Source organism: Eleginops maclovinus, chromosome 6, assembly GCF_036324505.1.
Source record: "Eleginops maclovinus isolate JMC-PN-2008 ecotype Puerto Natales chromosome 6, JC_Emac_rtc_rv5, whole genome shotgun sequence".
Classification (NCBI taxonomy): domain Eukaryota; kingdom Metazoa; phylum Chordata; class Actinopteri; order Perciformes; family Eleginopidae; genus Eleginops; species Eleginops maclovinus.
In genome coordinates this window covers 9303037-9327275 of record NC_086354.1, presented here as the reverse complement: position 1 = coordinate 9327275, position 24239 = coordinate 9303037, and the positions used below count along the sequence as shown (strand labels likewise).

The 24239-nt window shown below is 39.6% G+C and overlaps 1 protein-coding gene across 1 annotated transcript in view; it reads right to left on the bottom strand.

Moving 5' to 3' along the window:
- ctnnd2b (catenin (cadherin-associated protein), delta 2b) overlaps window positions 1-24239 on the bottom strand; it is a 136533-nt gene that overhangs the window by 2355 nt on the left and 109939 nt on the right. The window contains 10 exon segments of the mRNA XM_063886804.1: window positions 164-240; window positions 779-907; window positions 2480-2606; window positions 2749-2842; window positions 4231-4489; window positions 6580-6730; window positions 7147-7320; window positions 11333-11515; window positions 12793-12910; window positions 17116-17302. Coding sequence (XP_063742874.1) covers window positions 164-240; window positions 779-907; window positions 2480-2606; window positions 2749-2842; window positions 4231-4489; window positions 6580-6730; window positions 7147-7320; window positions 11333-11515; window positions 12793-12910; window positions 17116-17302 — 1499 coding nt within the window.

Below are 24239 nucleotides of genomic sequence, written 5' to 3'. Positions count from 1 at the left end.
ATTAGCAATATAAAAGGCTTTAACAACAATTGGAAACATTTTAGAATCAAATGTCACACCTTGGGAGCAATTTTCTATAGTATTCCTAAAATCTATATATGAGACATTAATAGTTTATATTCATGACTCTTCTCATCCTCTTAAATTCCCATAGGTGGAGTACCTGATTATACTTCAGGTCATCAGTAGGTGACACATATGCTCCTCTGTGCAGCGTGGACGACCCACCGGGGATTTGACCTGCAGGGACAGAGAAGATGAAGACTTCAGAGGGATGCTTGCTCTGAACCAATTCAGTATGTAATTAAGAATAAGAAGTCAAATGACAATGAATGATGAATATTTGGGACAACTAAGCATAACTGCTGTCAGGCTGAAAAATATTCCATTATTGCACAATGAAATGACAAACCTTCTCAGAAAACCATGACAAAAACAGCATTGAATGAGTGTTTTAATCATCAATATCCCACTTTTACAGTTTTCAGAATAACGAGAAACACAATGCATATTCAGTCGATGTTTTTCAGATAGTAAAATCTGACCTTTAGCGAGCTGTAACTGGCTGTCTCAACAGCGTATTTCTTTCCGATTTACACTGATAATTTGTAGAACTTGTTATTGCTGCTTGTACAGACAGTCGATAAGTGTGGTATTGATTTTTCCATTCAACACTTTGCAAGAAATAACAACCAAAATGTGTTCCTCAAATATTATAGAATTTCACAGTAACATGTGATGGTTTTTTTGTGTCAGACATGCATTATGGCGTTCCTACCCATCATGGCGTCTTTCCGGGATGTGTGCTCGCCCTTGTTGCCATGGTAACTAGCATTGCCAGTCGACTCGTAGTCTGCCTTCCTCTCCTTCAATGCCATCATCTCTCTTGGGGAAGTAGGGGCGCTCGCTACACAAAACACCACACACAAACACACGGGGGATATCTTTAACCTTCAATCCATCATGAACACATTATCAACACACTTGAGGCCACAGTCTCTCCACAGCAGGAATGCCAGAGTGATTTGTACTCTACAAAGCATCTCAGGGTTTTGTATTTACCTCCACAAAGGCACAGCACTCTTTGTGTATTCCTCTAACCATCACCCTGATATGAGTCATAAACGGGGGCCCTGGTTGCGGCTAGTGTTGCGACTCTGTGGTTACCGAAGCAGTCTTCACAAGTCTGGCTTCTTGACCGGGGTGTGATTTTCTAAGAGGTAAATATTGAGTCATCCCTCCTCCTTGAATCTGATTTACTCGTGCTTCTCTTGGTTGTTTTGTTTTTTTCAGTCTGTGTGACTGCAGGCCACTCTTTCTCCACCAGTATTTACAACAAGTACATATTTCCATCTCCTACTGACCTATGAATCTCTGTCTTGGCACAATTTAGCTAAAAATCCACAAATTGAAAAAGTATAGCCAGAAGAAAAAAGAGAATAATAGATGTCGACTGACAGGGGGTACAGTGTGAAATACAATTAGTAAGATCTGGTTAGCCATGTTGGAGGAAACCTGGCTATGATTCAGCACCATATGTTTCAGTAGCATTCCCTATGATACTCAAATCATTATCAACAGCCTTTCACAAAGAAGCTGCTGGCTATGATGGAGCCTGCTGGCCTGTTTTGTGTGGATGCCTCTTTTCTTTTACCATTGATCCATATCCTCTGCTAATATCACCAGTCTATTGTAATATCCGCAACTAGATGGCCAATCACCTTTGATGCTGCTGCGGTAAACGACTGCTGTATGAACGTAACCATTTCAAAAGCGTATTTTTGTATGTTTGTCTAATCTACGCAGGCCGACAGATGCAAACAGGCCGAAAACACTTTTCAAAACAAGATAAACACTGTTAATGTTTTCTTAATGCCGTGCATGTGTTGACAAGTTGGTGATAATGGCATAATTCTGAACTTAGAAACAATACATTTTTTTGAAGTAGGCTTCCAATGAAAGTATTAACTAAGTACCACTATCAGTTGACGGTGTAATAGTTCAGATGAAGTGTGGTCCAATGGAAAGTGTGGTATCACGTTTGAATTATATTTCACACATGAGCATGCATGTAGAATGGATTATTGATTGTAGTTTACTGGACATTGTTATTGTCCCACAGTCTGTTTTAGAACCTTTTAGATCAAGCACAGAATTAAGATCATGGGGTAAACACTTATTACATTTTATATTCCAATTTTTTAAGATCAGAAGATGTTGTCATGAGTCCAACAATACAGAAGCCAGGAAAGCTCGTATTAGTCAAACCCTAATTTTGACAACTCAAGGGCAGAACGTTTTTTTAGGAGATACCGCACAAGGATTTTATTTGACAGCAGAATAATTGGTCAATGCCCGTCGTAGTGTGAAGGTGAATGCAGATTTAAGCCAGTTTGAAGGAGTTTATTTAACTTGACTGTTGGAAAGATTGATAGAGGACAAAAGGGAAGACAAGAGAGTGAAGAGTGGGTGGACTCACCTGATCGATTGTTTGGTGAAGTCCGTACAGGAGAGATGGACGGAGTACGAGAGGAAGAATAAGGTCGCTGTCTGTCTCTCTCTATCGTGGAAGAAGAGCCGACAAAATGATACTGGGCATAGCCATCCTGAAGAGGGAAGGAGAGGTTGCAAGAGGATAAGAAAGATATGAGGCCAATTAAAATAAATAATGCATCTTCACAACTTTCAATTGTATCATCATAACTCTGTTTTCAGTCTAAATACAGCCACAGCACGCTCAAACTTTACCTTTTTGTAGAGGCTGCGGAGGTCTCTGTATTGCCACATGCTGTTCAGGACTTGGGATGCTGCTTTTACCACTTTAGGACTATGTCTGGGAATTCAGCAGAGGAAAAAACACATACAGTATAAAGCTTGACTGTCTTTCATTTTGTTTTGTGCTACCAGGAGCTATAAAAACATTACCATGCAGAATAACAAAAACATAAAGCAGGGATACTAAACCAGTAAAGCATATCTCACTGCTATGCACTTAATAAGAAAGGTATAAAGGTGCAAAATGAAAATGCATTTTTCATCTCCTAAAATATGGCACATAAATTGTACTGAGGCCAAGTTGCATTGCTTGATTGAATGATTGGCCAATATTTCATTTTGTGTCCTCCAGGGTTTCACTCAGCTGACTAATGGCTGTGGGTTTAATTGGCTCATATGGCCTTATCAGCGCCTAACAAATTGAATTTATTTCTTCAAGTCATTTTGGGAAATGTTATTATTTTATTTTTGGGTTTGATTCTTCGAATATTAACAGAAATTGGTTTTATCCTATGATTATTCACAGAGTGCAAATAAATTTGCCGCCCACTATACTGCATCACAATGGCAACACACGTCATACTTAGTCAAAATTCATTCCTCAACCTCAACCAATTACAAAAATGTATATGTTTTACTTCATAGAGCGTGCCATAGAAATGTGTGTCAATTTCTGTCAAAGCAGATTTAAAAATGTGCAAACTACACAAGGAAGCTATAGCAAATAGCAAAGAAGCTATCAAATGAAGATAGCTGGTGAGAAAGCAAGATATAACTAATAATTTTTTGATAGTTATCTGTAGATTAAAAATGTCACAGCACATTAGTAAGTATCCAAAATGAGGCGTTAATATATCCTACAATGCCAGAGAAAACACCCTTACTAAACTGCTGCTAAAACTAACTAGCTTGAAAGGCTAGATGTCAGTAGCTTAAAGCTAGCTTTAAATCAGCATGTTTAATAAATAAAGGCAGGTATGTGGGTATGAAGGTAAGCAGATAGATACTAGCCATCTTTCTTTTGGACCTTATTTTCTGCTGAGTGTTTTGTTGACTCATAGCTCTAAAACAAGTACACATCCTCTCTTAACCTTTACTGTCAACCACCTCCTACCTCACCTCTTTCTTTGCTGCATGATATCTCTTTCTACCACAGTCACGCTACCTTCAAAACCTCTTCTGTTACTCTGATAGTCCAGTGGGCTGATATTCATTTTATTTACATACATTATTTTCTTTACATTTATGTATTTTGGGGGCTTTTGGCGATGGAGTAATTCCCTTTGTGTTGTTTCTAATATCAGATTTAAACTATTTTTAATGCTGTTGCATCTTCTATCAAACTTTAAGAATATTGCCCCATGATGGTATTTCTTGTACTTCTTTAGGCTACTCCCTTTTTCTTTCTTTATATGTGTCCCATTCCACCTGACATCTTCTTTCCATTCGGCTTACTTGTCTCCTTTGCTCCTGGCGACGGCGATAAGCTTCTCTATGCCGCCAGCGTCCCTCAGGGCCTTGGTATTCTCCATGTTTTTGGTGATAACCTCGTGCAGTGCGCAGCAGATAGCGGTTATGGTGTCATCGGACATGGTCTTCCCTGCCAGGACACTGCTGTTGCTGCTTCCTCCACCTCCACCTCCACTGCCGCTAGTGTTGTTGTTGTTGCTGCCTCCGGGCAAACGGTGCACCAGGTCCCTCATGGCATATTTACCTGTGGGCACGATGGGTAAGAGTGAAAGGGTGAGTGGGGTTGAGGTAGAATCATTTTGATTGAAGGATTTGGAGCTGAAGAGGAGTCGACAGGGTGGAAATGGGGATGAAAATACACATTTTTGAGCATTTGTGATGCAATCTTTGACCAATATTGTAGTGTGTTTGACAATACATTGTATTACAGAATATAACAGATAGCAAGAATAGAAAGTTAATGGACATTTCTCTGTTCCCCACCAGAAAGTTAGGCAATCCTCCCTCGCTAAATCAACATTGTCAGCTCTCTGCTTTCATTTTTACCTTAAAGAACTATGGTAGTTTATCCAGCTAAGACTAAGGAAATGCTGCCTGACTGTGGGGCTGTCAGACCATACGACTTGACCACATGATCTAACACCGAATGACTACATTTCCCATGACATCTCAGTAGTGCTGTCAGCCAATCTTGTCCACTCTGACCTCTGCCCCTCACTCTGATTGGTTGATCCCCATGGGTGGTGGGGGTGGGGGCACATCATGACCAACTGACAGTTCACATCCACAGTATACGTATGTCTAGAAATCCTGCTGGTGTCTGTAGCATATATACTGCAGATTATTTTAATTTGTAGGCCTATAAAACAAAAACTCAAATCAAATATGATGATGTACAGAATATATATCTGTAACTTATACTACGTATTTCTTTATCTGTTGCACGTGCGCCCTGCTGAAGAGAAGTTTTGTAGCACAGGTTGCAAGAAAGTAATATATATAGTGTGCAATGCAAAAGGGACATTTCTGAACAAAAGACAGGACTTATTAGTACCTTAACACAGTACACCAAAGATGTTTCACAGTGTGGTTTGTAGCATTCTGCAAAGGGGTCGGTAAAACCTTTTCAGATTCATTATTTCAAATTATCATGATATAAAATCAGATTATTTTTTATATTTTTTCTTATTTCTCAGATAATATTTTAACTTTTTTAATCTTAAATAGTACTGAGTTACGTTTTAAACTTAGTTACTTAATTTTGAAATACATTCCAAATTAGTGCTGGGACTAGAGAATAATTCTAAGGAATGTATGGGCAATATAAAAAATGTCCAAGTGACAAACATGAGGTGGTCCCGCTATGTTCTCTATCTTGTTAGGAGTCCTTTACTGAAAAACAATTAAGAACCTCTAGAGTAATCTACAAAGCTAAAACAAGACCATTCGTCCTAAACACACAATTTTAACGATTAAAAAACAAACAATTTGAAAAATAACATATTCATATAAAGTGGGTTCTGGTGCGATATATTATTTGTGACATTGCAGCAATAAATAAACTGTTGGCTCACAGCGGACACATTTTTGGTGGCCCTATTGATAAACTGATGAAAGCTCTGAGGATGCAACTACACAATATGTTAAGTAGCTCGGTAATTTCATCATGTCAACAAAATGAATGAGGGCAGGAACATGTGTCCCATCAAAATATACATGCATGCCTTGTGTCATTACAACCTGCATACACAGTACACATGAATAGCGGTCACAAACTACACCACACACACAGACAAGCTCAGCTCAGAGCCTCAAGCATCAGACAGAGCAAGAAGAAGGAGGCAGTTGTTGCTATGGGGACCAGCAGAAAGACAAGAGTTCATTACAGACATCAGTTGGTCTCCATAGGAAAATTAAGCTTCAAACAATCAGTCAAAAGAAAACTACCACCGTCTAGAATAAAGGTAATATGGGAACAACTCCAGAGAAATACAATAAAATGTGTCTTTATTATTAAATATGAGATCAGTCAAACATTCCTAACAGCAATAACCCTCTACAACATTGACATTTAACAGCGTCTTAAAATATAACAGACACTCAAACATGTCTACTTACATAAACAACCACATATGCATTATTTAAATAAGTGACTAGTTCTGTAAGTGGGTCAAGATAACTGCACTTGTTTTCACTGCCAGTATATTCAATTAAGGCACTCAACTCTTGAATAAAGATGGCTTGCTTTGGAAGTTTTGCATTTACCCAATGACTACTACTTTCCGTGTCACGTGTGTTACTTCACTCTTTCTATGCTGTAAATGGGCAACTCACCGATGAGCTCCTTGTTCCTGACATCCAGAGCCATGTTTCTCAGCGCAGTGGCCACGGCACACACCACCCGGTCGTTGTCTATCCTCAGTAACTCCACCAGGATAGGGAGGCCCTTCTCCTTACGCACCGCAGCCCGGATATACACCGACCACTGGGTAGGACAGAGGGAAGGAAGGGTTGGAGGTAGATGGAGAGAGGTTTATTTCAAGTGTCCTTTGATTTGATTTAAAATGTTGTTTATAAGGTAGTTATAAATACTTCAACCATTGAGGCAAGAAAACAACATTTGAAATTTAGTAGTAATCAAACACATCATCTGGATATTACGTTTTAAGGTCATAAATGTGTTGATTACAGAGGGTGGTGTACCAAATGGTTGGTACTCATGCATGAGGAGTTTTTTAGAGTCCAGTAAATAAGGCTGACTATCCCAAAGCACAAAATGGCTAGAATATGTGGGCAGTTGAAGAGATTTCTAATTATTCAGAACACTTTGGCACCCATGGAATGTCACTAGACTTCTGCAGATGCCCTTTAGGATCACAGTGGTGAAGGCACAGTCCCTACCTTCCAGCTGCCAGCAGCCAGGTTCTGCAGAGCCCCAGCTGCTCCCTCCAGGGTGTCTGGGTTTGAGCACTCAGACAGCAGCGTGAGGTAGGGCTTCACGATGGTGGGGTGCCATAACATCTGGATGCCTTTCGGGGGCTCCGCCAAGTCTGGGAATGGGCCGACGCCATCCCACTATAGGAAGACGAGAATTCAGAATAGAAAACGGAAAAAAGCACTTTGAATTCTCTGTGAGGCGCAGGGTTTGACAGTGGTTGGGTGCCAGCATGGACCCTCTGGCAAGAACAGGGGATGAGAACGGGAGAGGGAAGATTTGCTAATTATAAACAATGATATGAATCTTGTGGCTTTCATCTAATGGCAATGTGTTTTTCTTTCTCCTCTCTTATTGAAATCTGTTATTGAAATTTCCTCTGTTTTCCACAGCACATAAAACAAATAACTGCCTGAGGTGTTAATGAAAGGTGCAAGGACAAAATAATTTGCAGCAAAAACTTAGTGTGTGTGAGCTTCATCAGCAAAATGCACTTAAATTATTAATTGTGCAGTAAAACAAACAGTGTCTGACAGTGTTTAACAAATATATAATATGTTTTGGGAATGATATTACTGCTGCTTTTTTCGGGTTTTCACTTTCAGTTTCTGTGCATGTAAATGGTCTGTAAAGGCTGAAATCCCTGCCTGAAATGCCACAACTGGACTCCTTTGTTTACTTCCATAACATAGTGAGGTAACTATGTTACACTCACGATACTATAGTGCTCCAACACATTGTACTTGATAGGCTAAGCAGGGTATCTAAGCAGTTAACCAATCACAACAGAGCTGAACAGTTAACCAATCAGATCAGACTGGTTTTAGACAGAGGGTGAAAAGAGGTGCTGCAGCACAGGCAGTATGAGAAAAATAAAGACCTTTTGAACATTCAAGCATGGAAACATGTCACAGTAGGCCCTAAATACAAATATGAATCCTAACAATGAGCATCATAGGGCACCTCTAAGTTCCTGCTTATTTGAACTCCTTTATATACTAGGGTATTAAATCCATAGCCATCAGATAATCATAAACTGTCCCATAAGAACCAAGTGCTTTTTCCTCAAAACAAAAAGGAACTCTTCTGTTAAAAAAAACCCTTCAAAACCAACACACAGTTAGCTTGACAAGGAGGGCATAAAAAATCTGTTATTTCTTTCTTTTTTACTAAATATATTTCAGAAAAGAGGGAACAATATCTTTCACAGATTTTTTATAATTATACATTTGCAGAAAATAAGTAAAGCAAAGTCAACTCCTACTTGAGTGAGGTAGTTCCACCATGGGTTATACCGACTGTTGTTATTTATTATTTACGTGAATCGGAATTGTAGATGTACTATAGTGAAAAATACGATGTCCTGTATGTTTCCTACTGTCATATTGTAACATCAGTCGACACATTTTATTTGTAGAAAATAAAATCTTCCTCCTTCCATCTGCAATGACGTAATCCCACACGACATCTGATAAGGCTCACTGCCAACAGACTGCACTGCTGTCTGCCTTCACTTCCTTTTCTGTCTTTGACCTTATTATTCTACTACTTCCTCTTCCCCCCTCTCTCCTCTCTCCTCCTTTTGTATCGCCTAGCCCCCCTGTTAACCCTAGCTTCCTTTACTCTCCCCTCCCTACCGTCGTATCCTCTCCTCCTCTCCTCACCCCTCATCTCTCCTGTAATTACTCTACAGTTGATAGAGTTTCGCCCTCTCCAACAAGCTCCCCGATCGCTACTTCATGGTAATCACCCACAGCTGCACTGGAGTGGAGACAGACAGATAGAGGGAAAGGATTGGGGGGGGGTTATTATCATTATGGAGAGGTTATGATTTGTCCCTTTACAATCTGATCCCTGGTTGGAATCTGATCCCTGGTTGGTTACAAGTTCTCCCTGGTTCTGCCTTGATGTGAACAAATGTGTCGAGGGTTCACTCGGTAAATGGTAGTTGAAGGTCTAACATATTAAGTAAATAAAAAATCTCCTTTTTCTGTATTTTCTCGAAATGAAAGCAGAGGGAAAAACATGCAGGGCTAATGAGCAATTCACCCACTCTGATCCACCGGAAGTGTTGGTTTTTCAATCCCAGCAGCTTCAGTAGAAGTTTTAAAAAGATGTCTTCCACTCAACCAGAATGTGATGTTGATTGCTTATTAGCATGACAAGAGGGTTCGAGCCTGCTCCAAGGCAGCAGTTTGGTTTCTGCCAACTACACATCTGAAAGAGCAATATTTTTTATCTAACTGGAGGATTAAACTCTTCCTGCTGGCAGCAGATGGACAGCCCAAGGAAATCCAGAGCGAACAAGTAAAAAAATAAATACTAGTTTTTTTATACTAAATATTGGTAGTCGATGCATGTAAGCTAAAATAGCTAATTTCCCAATCTGGCTGTTGGAAAACCTTAGAGCATGTGTTGATATTGCATAAATACAGGGGGAGGAAACAGTCTCTACTAACGTGTAAACATACTCTTACAAATTAAAATCCTGTGTTCAATAATTTAATGTTTGCAAAGGTGGACTTCATTCAACAACTAAAAAAACTAAATAATTATTCTTAATTATACTTCGTTTATAGATGGATTTATATGTTGAATTATAAGTAATTGTGGAAGATATTCAAGAATAATACACATATTTTAAATATGTCTTTAAGCTTGTGAAAATGTACTTAGTTATATTCCACCACAACTTACGACAATACAAAATGTTAAGACTATAAGATGCCTATTAGTATCACATCATCAAACTCTTCTGTTAATATGAGTCACATTATATTCGTGACCGTAAATAATTCAGGTGGTAGGGGAAGATCACGTGGAAAAACAAACTCAAACATCATGAATATCAAAGAAATCTGTGGTGCATTCATAAATATTCATCTGTACGCAAGATAGTGTGAGCCAAGGGTGAACTGAGCAAATGTTACTGAACCAGAAACAGCATCGAGCTGCATCACAAAAGGAGATACTGAATAGTGAAACGTATAACGGTAGGGTTATTGTCTTATAAAATACACACAAGATGACAACATCTCTCTTTACAGCTGTTGTTTCGTCTTTTTGTTTAACTTTAATTATCCCGGTGTTGACACCTGACAGGGAATACCAAGCAATTAAGTCACGGCTTTAAATAAACAAGAGAAAATTCCTCATGCATTATGTACTCCGTATGTAAATGTAGATTTTTATGTGGGCATTAAAATTCCATAAGAGAATATATTACCATGATGTAAGAGGGAAAGTGAAGGGAAGCAGCAGGACAGTAGAGAGCCAAGAACTACAAAGACTTATAAAATACATACCGTTACATCCCATAAGAGCGGCAATAACTTTATATCACGTTTATTTAGCCACAAAAGCATAGTTAATTTCACTCCAGTTAGGAGTTTTCGCTATGGTTCTTTAATGTAAATAATGAGGGAATGAAGAGACTTCATTAAACACCAACTGTGATGCTGTCACTGAAGGCAAAATATGAGACTAAAATGTAGTTTAAACTATAAAAACATTTATAATAATAATAATAATCTCTCTTTATTATTGTTCCCTCCACATACTCTCATTCATTTACTCTTTAACTTGTATTTTTCATCAAATAATGATAATCTTATGTGAATACAATTGGACTAAAATTACAAAATGATTGGTTTTTGGTCGAGAATAACTGAAGTGTTCAATACAAACTGAGTATGTGTGTGTGTGTGTGTGTGTGTGTGTGTGTGTGTGTGTGTGTGTGTGTGTGTGTGTGTGTGTGTGTGTGTGTGTGTCTCCAAAGATAACACTTGAATGACCCTACATATTTCAGAGAAACCGGGCTATGCTATGCACAAGTAAGTAGAGTGCAACATCATTTAACTAAGACCCGACACAGTCCATTAGTTTGCCTGGATACTCATTAAAGGACTTTTTAGACTTGTAATAGGCATTAAAACACTATGAATAATAATAATAATAATAATAATAATAATAAATAAAAACATATCAATATTAGTATTTACCCCCATAATCTATTATATTATTAACTGCATGGATTTGCACCCTGCCCCCCCAAAACGCAACCTGGGGCAACTCACCATGCTACATGATATGAAGCAAAGCTAATAAGCAGTTTTCCAGAAATAAAGTACTCAGAATTTCCATTTTCCCCACCTGGTCATGTCCCTTCTTTTTCTTCTTTTTCTTGCCCCAGCATCCAGAGCTCTCTGCGTCCTTTCCACCAGTGTCACATAGCAGACCGTCAAGCTCCTCCGACCCCCCCTGCTGGCTGTGGGAGGTCTCTGCAGCAAGACGATACGACAAGTTCCTCAGGATGCACACACAGTTCTCCACGGTCTGTTGGTGGAGGGAGTGTGGAGAGAGAAGAAGAGACAGACATGAAGGAAGACAGATGGCAATCAGGCGAAACCAAGACTGTAGAGTCATATTTACACAGGCACACACTCTTATATGAACATAATGTGCAGTGCTAGCTGTGTAAAATAGACATGCAACACAGACACATGCTGTGTGGATAATGTAGACACACACACACACACACACACACACACACACACACACACACACACACACACACACACACACACACACACACACACACACACACACACTAATCCCATTGTTGTGAGTGGCTGTGCAGTCAACAGTCACAGACTTTGATCTTGTGAAGGATTTCTAAGGATTAAAAACTTCATATCTCCTTGTGAGCCATCACACACACACACACACACACACACACACACACACACACACACACACACACACACACACACACACACACACACACACACACACACACACCACACACACACACACACACACACACACACACACACACACACACACACACCGCTGTATGTGGCACGTATGCAAGGCCATACATATATACAGATACACATGGTTGCTCAAAGGCTCACATGAAAAATCACACACACACACAAACACACACACACACACTCACAGTGATGTTTCTGTGTCACTGACCATCTGGGTTGGGTAATATATGGTGCACTGAAAAAAATCAGAAACCCTCTAAGTGTGGGTACTCTATACTGGATAGTTGTGTATTGGCTTCTTTGCTTTAAGAATATATCCCCCCCTTCAAAAAAAAAGAAAAAGAAATTGGATGATTATGGCTTGTGGTTTCAACATATCATTAATTGATAACCAATAGGTTCTTGATGCAAGTCTTGGGGATTTCTATTAATCAACAGACTCATATCTGTCACAGCAGACAGACATTTTTTACAGTGTGTATGTTGTGGCCTGCTAGCTTGGGACACTAACATACAACCCATATATTTATATATTCATAAATAACCCAGGGAGACAAACATGTTAGAATGAATATGCATATACAGTGTATGGCTATGGTCTGCATATACAGATTAAACACATTTGCATATAACTTGTGTTAGTTCATGTAAATAATTGACAATCTGTACAGTAATCAGCAGGAAACACATGTTTACAAAGCATACTTGTATCTGAATCCTTGGACAGTGTGTACACATGCATACACATTTCAGCAACATCATTTTCTACCATGCCTCCATTTTTTATTCACGTCTGATTTAGTTGGTTGGTTGTATGCGTGTGAGGGAGAGGGGTACCTTGCTGTCAATCTCACTGCTCCCAAGAGCAGTCTGGATGACGTAAAGCAGAGCGTCTGTTAGGCCCTCACACTCCCTCATCCTTCTCCGGGCCTCCTCGCCTGCAGAACTCACATTCCTGTAAAGCAAACACACACCTTATCAATGAACAACTGAAGTCTGACTATGAAGTGAATCTTCAGAATATCCTGCAAAGTAACACCCACAACTTGAATATTCAAGTAATTTCACACAGGTTTAATCTTTGCATGGTGAAGCATCTGTGTATGAGTTTCTGCATACATATGCCTGTGTGGGATGAAGGAGAGAGATTCTATAAGAGTGTAATGCCCTTTAAATGTCAGACTGTTAAAGCTATCGAGGAGATGTGTATGCCCCTCAGTGTCAGTGAGAAATGGCACCAACTTTTAAAACTCCATTAGCCACACTAGTTTTCCCAGGTCCTTAAAAAAAACACACGATTGTAGCCCCCAAAAATATATGTTATAAAGACACACGGTGCATTACATATACAGCGATTGAATGTGACACCTTCATGACCAAATATTGCTTTATTAAATAATTCATATTAATTTGAACCATTGAGAACTAAACTACATTTGGCCCTCTGTGTTCATTCAAGTGCATTATGTCAAGGATAATAATGTGAGCAGTTCTTATTCATGTACTTGTTACCATAGCATACTCCCCCTCGCTTATTCACTGAAGCATTTATTATATTACGCCAGCTCTGAATGGCCTGGCAGTGATTATGCATGCATCAGGACCCTCCATCTTTAAATGTGGCTGACCCGGGGTTGCTCACCATTCAATAACCTCTTACCTCACTTCAGTGGACAAGGCCGACTAGCTACACTGTGAACATATCGGAGCAGAAATCTTAGCCTTGAGGCGCTAGTTCCTGGAAATGCTATGTGCTCGAGTAAAGATTCAGACAGAGCCTACATCTTGTTTGTTCTGCGTGTGTTGAACTTTAACCTTTAGAAGGGAAATGGCACTTTTCCCTTCTTTTAGTGAGAGCATAGATTGCTGCTAAGGCCAATGGTGCATTTGTATGCTCCTTGGATGCTCCCGTCATCAAAGTTGGGAAGTTGTTCTAACAACTTTGATGTGCCCATGATCTTAACCAATATGGACACCGCAACTAAGATGTGTATTTCTTGTTACGTTGATAGGTGGTTGACTATCCTCTATCTCGATTCCTAGCCGAGAACACGTTTTTCTGATTATTCCGACATCGCAGCACAATATCGCAATGTTAAGGGAAAGTTAATATGTGTATCTATCTACACCAGGATTGAAATCCAAATTCGAATGAGTTCTTCCTTGGCCCATGCCACAACCTTCCACAAAGTTTCATAAAGAACCAGAACGTTTTTTCCCTAATCGTGCTGACAGTCAGACAGACAAACCTAGCCAAAAACATAACCTAATGGTGAGTTCATACAAAATGTAAGTATTAACAAGAAGAAGACATACAAATCAAGCAAAATAAAGACTAATAAAGAATCAATCCGAATTAAGGCCATTATTATGCCATTTTCACACATTTTCATTTAATTGGTGTAAACTAAGTGACTGGATTGCTGCGCTCTCTCACCCACGCAGATCACTCAAACATTTTTACTGAGGATGGATCTGATAAATAAAAATCAGTTGTCACATAATACGACAACAGGTGCCTTATTATGTGACAGATAGAGTTGACATAGCAGGTGCTGCTTTCTTACAGATTTTAGTGAGATGGGGAGAAAAAAATGCCTGAATTGAATGTAATTTGAGCTTTCACTAAAACAGGTTGTATCCTTGTAGGTAGAATTCATACTGATGTCGCTTAATGGAATAAAAATGACTTACGGTTTTGGAGAGAGAGATGCATTTACTTCTTTTTAATGTTTTGTTTTATTAGTTTGTGAGTACAGTTAGTAATACACCTTTATTAGTAGCTGTCATATGTGTGCTACATCTGCAAGAGATTCTTATTCAGCTTTCTGGCAGTACAAGTATCAGTACTTCCTGATGGTTGGCACAGCAGCATATGTACACTCGGGCAGTGGAATCAGCCGTGAGTAAGCAAAGAAAAAATGTGTGTGTGAAAGTGAGAGACAGCATGGCAGAGACTCTGCGATACAGAAGAAGAAAAGGAAAAAAATGAGGGATAATATGATGGAGAGAGAAGAAATGGAGTAATAAAATGAGATGGTAACAGAGCAAGAAAGGGGGAATGAGAAAACAAGGAGGATAATGAGTGAAAGACAGACAGAGCAGGTGGCCGGCGATATACCAAACCCGGCATGAAATATTCAATCTTTAATCAGACTCCCAGCATTTCTTAACGAGGCGTGAGAAAGATGAATTAGCCCTTCGAGTTTAGAGAGCTGATCTACACAAAGCTATCTCATGCAACACACACACACACACACACACACACACACACAACCAGACCCTAAAATACACACAGTAACCAGATGTGTGCTTTTTCACTCATGTACAGTATTACAGGCGACCCGAGCAACCAAATGTGTAGCTTATTTTCACTGATCGCAGTTCATTAGATACATTATGGATGATATTGATGGACCACCCATGAAGAAAACGTACATAAATCAGTCTAGGTTGTCATTATTATGTCTGAAATATATATATTTTCTTTTATTGCTGGAGTGTTTAATGGAGGGGAACCAGTAGCACATAAAATAAACGTCAGCCGGCATGTCTCTGTTTGAAATATCTATGAGCAGAAATTTCATCATGCAGTCCTGAAAGGTTTGGAAAGCATCTCACCAATACAAATTCCATGTGTATAAATATCTTATGGAACTCTATATCTACTATTAAGCTACTAAAAAGTGGGTTTCTCTTTTAATTATTATTATTATTTTATGATTGAGTGAAAAGCCATTTGGTTTAACTTATTTCAATTAGCTGGAGTGTTTTAATGGACACATTGTTGTTGTTGTTATTAACTAACCAATCAGTCGTAACTTTTAGCTTCTCCGACATATCCATCCCGCAGACACCATTTTCAATCCAACAAAGCTTGTTTAAGGTTTCATACTCTAATGAAATATTCCCATGTGACTTTTATTGCATTTAGCAGGAGGGCGATCACAGGAGGTCTGAAATGAAGACAAGTTGTTCCTTTACACAACTTGTGTCTTTATATGTTTCAGTTGAGATACAATGAATCCAAACAATATTATGATGGTTTCGGTAAAATGAAATGCTATAAAGCATATAGAAAATATAACATTTTTTGTGCTGCCCCTACATGCAATCATGTCACCAATTGTTTGAACTCATGTCATTTCTAGTCTCACCTTTTTCAACTTCCCCAAATAACATTTCAAAAACTAAATCAAATCATAACATTAACACCTTCCGTTTTATAGTCACGGTTTTGCTTTTTAAATATCCAACGTGCTGGAGTATGGCGTCATAACAACAACAACAACAAATACAGTATGTGTCATAGTCCTACTACTTCCAGACTGCGCTGTATGTCTAGCATCATGTCTCAAGAGAAAACAAAAAGCCACACTAGCTCTAAAGCCAAGAGCTGAGTCATATTTACAGCTAAGTCCATCAGTTCTCTATGTGTTATAAAAACATCACGTAATACTGACTAAAAATAGACTTATTTCACTGTTTGAATGGGGTTAATAATACCAGCTTGTAGACAATAAAACATCACAGTAAAAGATTGAATATGTCCTGACAACAAATAAATAAATCAAGGTACAGACACCGGTGAGTGGCACAGTAAACACAAAGATGGCTTGGCAGGCGACCTTTATCACAATCCCAAACACCCGCCTCTGGCAAGAAACCACGTTCAGAGGAAAAAAAAAGAGGTGATATAAAAATAACAAGAGTAGACATTGGTGTGGCTTTCAGATGCTGCATACAGCTGTTGGTGACTAAAAATCATTCCAAATTGCATAAACTTTTTTGATGGAGCTGATTTCTTGCTTATAATATTTTGGTCTTGCAAAAACGTGAAGAATATCGTATAACATTTTTATGCGTGTGATCTTGTCCTGCTGTTTCCTAGTAGTTGACTTTTATCAGATTGTAGATCAACTAAAAAAACAACAACGATATGTTCGCACATTCTATCCACTTGTTTTTACTATTTTAAGATGAGGCAAGATTGGAAGCAACACAATTTTCAAAAGTATCATTGTCGCAAGCACGAGGCAAGGCATTACAAATTGACCTTATACCTTGAATGTATTTGCCATATGATAAGAAAAAACAATTCTCTCTTCCTAAAGTTTGGTTATAAATAAAGACATTAGAGAAAGAGATAGTGACACTGACCGGAGGCAGCCGGTGGCGTTGCGGAGGACCTGGGAGGAGTGGAGGTGCAACTTGCGGTCCTCCTGTGTGTGGGGGGAGGTGTCCCAGCCCGAGTGGGGGATGATCACAGCGTTGGTCAGCACGGCGAGGGCATCCTGGATAATGGGCATCTTTAGGGCGTCACATGATGACAGGTTCCACAAAACACCTGAGGAGGACAGCAGGGAGACAGGCGGTGAAAAACGGTCAAAAAAAAAAAGAAAAACAGAGGAAAGCATAGACCACTGCAGGACAGAACGCCTTGAAATATTTAGTAGGTTTTGGTGAGCAGTTTGATAGAACACACTAAACAGCACAGAGAGTTAGTGCAGTCTGGACTTACTTTCTTTATAACAGTCTAACAAGCCTGCTTTCAAACACATGTGTCAAAACCAGTACAATGGCCCTTTCTCATGGAGGACATTTTGACATGTCAGAGTAGGAAAATAACTTCTTAGGATTATACAATTAATGATAACTCAATTTAATTTGGCTGCTTGGGTTTTAGACTGCTTGTATTGTGCATGTGGCTCACTGTCATTGCTTACTGGGCTAACTTAAATAGAATGAAGGCATTGTGTAATTAGAAAAATATAGACTGAATTATTAACCCAGCAAAGTGGGCCACCACTACAGGGCCCTGAAAACCCTGGGTGTCAACTAAATGTGGGATGGGATAAGTGGAAAAAGGAAAAGAGGAGAGAAATCAGGATGTTTTAGGTATACAAAAAATATTTTTTTAAAACAGGTGAAGAATATGTTCCAAAGAAATTCAAGTTTTTCTTTTTTTGTGCTCAGTCCAATTGTTCATAGTTGACCACAGTGGCTCAGTCAGTAGGGGCTTGACTGGGAATCGTAGGTTGCCAGTTCAAGTCCCCGAACCGACCTGAAACATGGAAGTGGACTGCTACTTGGAGAGGTCCCAGTTCACCTCCTAGGCCCTGCTGTGGTGCCCTTGAGCAAGGCACCGGACACCTCCAATCCCCCCTCCCCATTGCTTCCCGGGCGCTGCACAATAGCTGCCCACTGCTCCTAGTACTAGGATGGGTTAAATGCAGAGGACCATTTTCACTGTGTGTGCTCTGCTGTGTGCATGTATGTGACAATAAAGAGGGTTTCATCCTCCGATTCTATCTATCTACAGTGCCATCTTACTTGAGGAATGGTAAAGGGTCTGCACTTATAGGGTTAGATCTTTCCTAGTTGTTGCAATCCCTCAGTGCTTTTAAATATATATCACCATTGACCCATTCACAGATACTCATACAGAGTGCATAACTAAGGCACCACCAACTCTGGGAAACTAACATTCACAAACCCTTGGCTATACCATCGGGAGTCAATTGAAGTATCTTGCCCAAGGATACTTAGACATGTTAACTACAGGGCTGGGGATAGAGCCACAGACCTTCTGATTGTTGGAAAACCACACTTTGTGCATATGAACCTAAAAAATATAATATACCTAAATGACGAGAGGACCGACCTCCTGGTTCCTATTGGCAGGCTCCTCGAAAGACTGATCTCTGAGCATCTTGTTAACAACCCTCAATTGACAAACTGTACCTTAATCTACACATTAGTGATGCAATTCAAAATTTAAATAATATTCCAAAACATGACCTTTGAATGAACTGCAATTAATTGAGAATGTAAAAGAATTGAGGAGTTCGGAAGGCGGGAAATCACTTATTCACTTTTCCACTGCACCTCTCTGCTGCTCTTAATCCTCACCTGAATTCAACAAGCAGTGACCAGTCAACCAAGAAAGTGGAGTGAGTTTTCTCCTTCCTACCAATTACTGTTCACTGTTTTTGACACACACACACACACACACGCACACACACGCACACACACACACACACACACACACACACACACACACACACACACACACACACACACACACACACACACACACACACACACACACACACACACACACACATGTATTTATGTGATATACCAGGACATATGAAAAACACACACACACACACGCACGCACGCACGCACACACACACACACACAAACACACACACACACACACACACACACACACACACACACACACACACACACACACACACACACACACACACACACACACACACACACACACACACACACACACACACACACACACACACACATCTGTTCGAGCCTTTTAAGAAAACGACAGAGGGCAAGAGGCAAATCATCACATTTATCTGGAAAACCCTTATTTCTTCAGTGGTTTTAGACATACATAAACACAAAATTGGGATAACCTTGAGGATCAATGCAACGCATAATTGTGGTCGACCTTCGTCTCGCAAAGCGTCTATGTCCTAATCTATGTAGCTACTTAATTATATGTGTGCATTTGAGAGTGTCCACCTCTAGTCATATCTGCACTTATCTACCCTTCTCCTTTATGCTTGTAATTATAGCTGTAATGGTGGTAAAACATCCTATCCTTGGATCTGTGTTTGGAATGAGGCGTCCTCTCCTAAGTGCCGTGTTGTTCACCCTCGCCTGAACAGCGACTGTGTAATTACAGCTTCTGTTATCTGTCTTTGTGGGTTTGTATGAATGTGTTCTTCTCTGTGTGTGTATGGTATTGTGTGCGTGTGCATCTAAGCCCCCTCGACAAATCAGTCTTGATGCTGTCAACCATTCGGACTCGGTGCGTTTATGCGGGGTGTTAAGTCTGTTTGTGGTCAGGAGGAGTTTCTAAATGACTAGCTTCTGGCTTCATGGCGCTAATTAGCTGTCACGTTAGCAAAGTGTCTCCTCTCTGTCTCATCTTATCTGCTGCTCAAGAGGGCAAAGAAGGCGGCACTGAGTCTGTGATAACCTTGACATTCAATGTGATGCATTATAATTCTAGCTGACCTTGATTTACACATCTGTGAGTCAGCGGATGTGTCTGTGAAAGACTTCTCATACTGTTTCCCCCCACTCTGTCTCTTCAATATGCCGTTAACTTACTTTGGCCAGTGTTGTGCATAAACGACTGTTTTTCAATTAGCGTTCAAATTAACATATCTGTATGTAACATTACGGTGGAAATTCCATACTTTAATCACCTTCTGGTAAGAAATTAACAAATCTACACGCTTCAAACCAAAGTTGTGGTATTTAAAAAAGAGTTTAAAGCATTTAACAGAATCAATTTTATTACCAGCTGGAAGGCGAGATAACCCTGCACCAATGTGTGCTAAAGAACAAATGACAAGACTCTCAAAGGGAAGAAAAAACAAAGATAGGAAGGGGAACAGTCAATCAAATTATACACTACAGTTTTGATATGTTAAGTACAACCGATGATAATTTGCCTGACAATGGTCACAGTGACCCCTTTCTGTCTGTCGAATGCCAGAGAACAGAAGGTTGCAGTTATTCTATTATTATATTGCGATTGTCACAATAAATGTGTGTATTAATTGAAAACATTTATATATATAAATGGTTTATTCTTGATAGGTACACCATGGCAGCTACCTTGGGAAAAACAGGAATTTCATTCAGCAAAATCAAAATAAATCAACTGAATATAAACCATTTGGGCAAATTATGCAGCATAGTATCTGAAAAGCCATTGTTATGAATCTCTTGTTTATATATTAGCTATACCCTGTGAATATGCATGCTAACGTAACCCTTTCCAAATCATCACAATCTGATTAATTAAATTGATGAAACATTCATGGGTTTTGCAGACAAATAACCTAATTATCCTTTTTACTCCACTGTAACGTGTGAAGTGTAAAGTGGCATCTAAAAAAAACACATTTTGTTGTTGTTTATTCTGTGGTACTCCCCAGAGTGAACTTGCTCTAAGGAAAGTAAAATATGTACGTAATTAACCAGCATAATTCTTATAATAATAACAAGAAATCTCCCACTAAGAGGATGTGCATTTTGTGAGTTGGGTGCATTTATTTTATGACTAAAAGCACAGAGAGTTGTGATTACAAAACAGAACGTGTGGAGGGAAGACCCAGAAACAGAAGTAAAATGTGTGATAACTCGAAAAAAAGATTGTTTCATTTAAGTAAAGAAATCTCAGTTAAACTAAATCAATATGAAAGCAATATCCAAAAATTCCACACTGAACTGAAGGGTGAACTATCTCAAAAGGTGTGGCAGGTAAAAAGAGCTATATAAAAGATGGGGAAGTGCTATGAGTGTATGTAAGAAGGAAAACAAGATATGTTTGAAAAAGTTCTCAGAATCATTTACTTGTATACCAGTTTGAGATGCTGAAGAGAAGGAATTTACTACCTGATGGGAAGTGTTGATTTATCTTTCTTTTTTGTTCCAGTTTGTGCTTTGTTCGTAATAGTAATTACCATATATTATTCTAATAATTACGTAATCATAATTTATAACATGATGCTGATAAATGGAATAAATGCAATGATGTCATGCTGCAGCTGCAAGAAAAGGATGTCTTTTTGTTTTTCTATCATTGTGAGCAAAGTCAGCTGTTTGCCACAGTCACTTCCTGCTGTGCAAATAATGACATCATCTCCCTGAGGTGACAGATTTATCTTTTTAACTTTGATCAGAAACACACACACACACACACACACACACACGAGTGTATGACAGATGAAGGAGGTTAATTGCCTCAGCATTACATCATGAGTGGCAGCATGAGGTTATGAATGCACGGTTATGGAGGGAGGGGAAATGAATATGTTGGCCATCTCTCTTTGTCTCTGAAGCAATTTCCCATCTCTCATTTGCACCGTATCACTGTGTCGTATTTCTCTCTCCTTCAATATTGCAACACATTTCTTATTCACCTCTTGATATAGTTTTCTCTTTGTTTTCCAATTCTCCTGATGTATTCTTGCACATGTTTTGTGGACTGACTCTTGTGCTTGAGTATTTTAGACCAATAGTATATTTCTACAGCTTGAGTGTTCTTTTACTAATATGCCCATTCAAACGTGTGAGATTTAGGTGTGGTTGGGGGTGAATGATCAATGGAGTCACCAGAGGGTTTTTGAAAACTAAAACTAACAGTATGTTAGAAAAGGGATGGAATAGCAGTTCTCTGGTAATGCATTTCTACAAGTGCAAACACAAACACACCAATGTGACCATTTTACCGTTTTAATATTTACATGTAAAAAAGTAGGGAGTTGCTTAGCTGTACCAAACCATGACATGGAAACACTTTTAATTTGCATCTTTTTTGTTGTTGCCTATTGAATTGAAATACTGCCGATGAAAGTTGGACCTTGAAGACATCAGGGAGCTTTAGTCATAAGAGAGAGAAAGGCAGCGTGTACAAAACCTGACACTTGAATGGGTCTGTAGAAGGCTGATGATTCATTTGAAAAACTCAAAGAATGAGTCACACTTCACCTTTTTTTATATGCTGTCAGCTTTATTCTTTTTGGTCTTAGACGTTATGGAAGTAGCGTTCAAAATCAGATTCAAAGGCATGCATCATACACATTTTTATAAAAGGATTTCATATTTTTTCAAACCTATGTTTTGGTTTAGTATTTGTAAAAAACTTGAACAAATTCAGTATTAGATGCCTGTGTATATAATATTATTTCCTTCTTTCTTTCCAGTGTCTTTAATGTATTTTTAATGTATAAATGATAAGTAATTATGACCATGTATCAGTGTAATGTAGTCTAGCACATTTAATAAGTTTGCAGTCTTCTGAGAGGAAAAGCATTATTTAGCAACTATCAATTTTTGCACACATTTATTGTACTCTAACAAGAAGCCTGGCCTCTTTGTTTTCATAATGAGGTGAACATCGATCATTGTTAATCACTTTGTCCACACAGGCCTACAGCTTTGTGTTAATGAGCCTCAGCCATGGACTGGAATCATGTTGACTCAGTTTGGGTCCTTTAATGACATTGTCATTACAAACAGGAAACAGTGTAGCTAAGCACTATACTGCAGATCACATCAAAGTCAACCTGGGTTGGTATGCAAAGACAAAAAAGCTCTTTACCTCTGCTAAGTTTGGCTTTTTTGTTAATTTATGTGACAGAAGCTGAATTATGTGACACGCACTGTTACCATTTAGCTTTGAAGCCTGCTACTGGTGTGGTAAGTGGACATTTATTCACTATTCTTATCTTATCTTGTTGCAAGTATTTTGCATAAGCAGAAAAAGGGAAAGCAGACAAAAAGGCAGACACAATAATGAAGGTAATATCACATGTTTCAATGAGTTTCAGTCTGGTGTTAATGGATACAAATTGTATTTATCTCTTAATATAAAACAGGTCCATCCATCCATCCATCCATCCATCTTCTCCCGCTTTTCCGTCAGGGTCGCGGAGGTAACAGCTCCAGCAGAGAGCCCCAAACTTTCCTTTCCCTGGCCACATCAACCAGCTCTGACTGGGGGATTCCAAGGCGCTCCCAGGCCAGCGAAGAGATATAATCCCTCCACCTGGTCCTAGGTCTACCCCTTGGTCTCTTCCCAGCTGGACGTGCCTGGAACACCTCCCTAGGGAGGCGCCCAGGTGGGATCCTCACTAGGTGCCCGAACCACCTCAACTGGCTCCTTTCAACGCGAAGGAGCAGCGGTTCTACTCCGAGTCCCTCCCGGATGACTGAACTTCTCACCTTATCCCTAAGGGAGATGCCAGCCACCCTGCGGAGAAATCCCATTTCGGCCGCTTGTATCCGCGATCTCGTTCTTTCGGTCATGACCAATCCTTCATGACCATAGGTGAGGGTAGGAACGAAGATGGCCCGGTAGACAGAGAGCTTTGCCTTCTGGCTCAGCTCTCTTTTTGTCACAACGGTGCGGTAAAGCAACTGCAGTACCGCAGCTCCGATTCTCCGGCCCATCTCACTCTCCATTGTTCCCTCACTCGAGAACAAGACCCCGAGATACTTGAACTCCTTCACTTGGGGCAAGGCTTCATTCCCTACCTGGAGTGGACAGTCCATCGGTTTCCTGCTGAGAACCATGGCCTCAGATTTGGAGGTGCTGATCCTCATCCCAGCCGCTTCACACTCGGCCGGGAACCGATCCAGTGAGTGCTGAAGGTCACAGACCGATGAAGCCATTAGGACCACATCATCTGCAAAAAGCAGTGGTGCAATCCTTAGCCCACCGAACTGCAAAC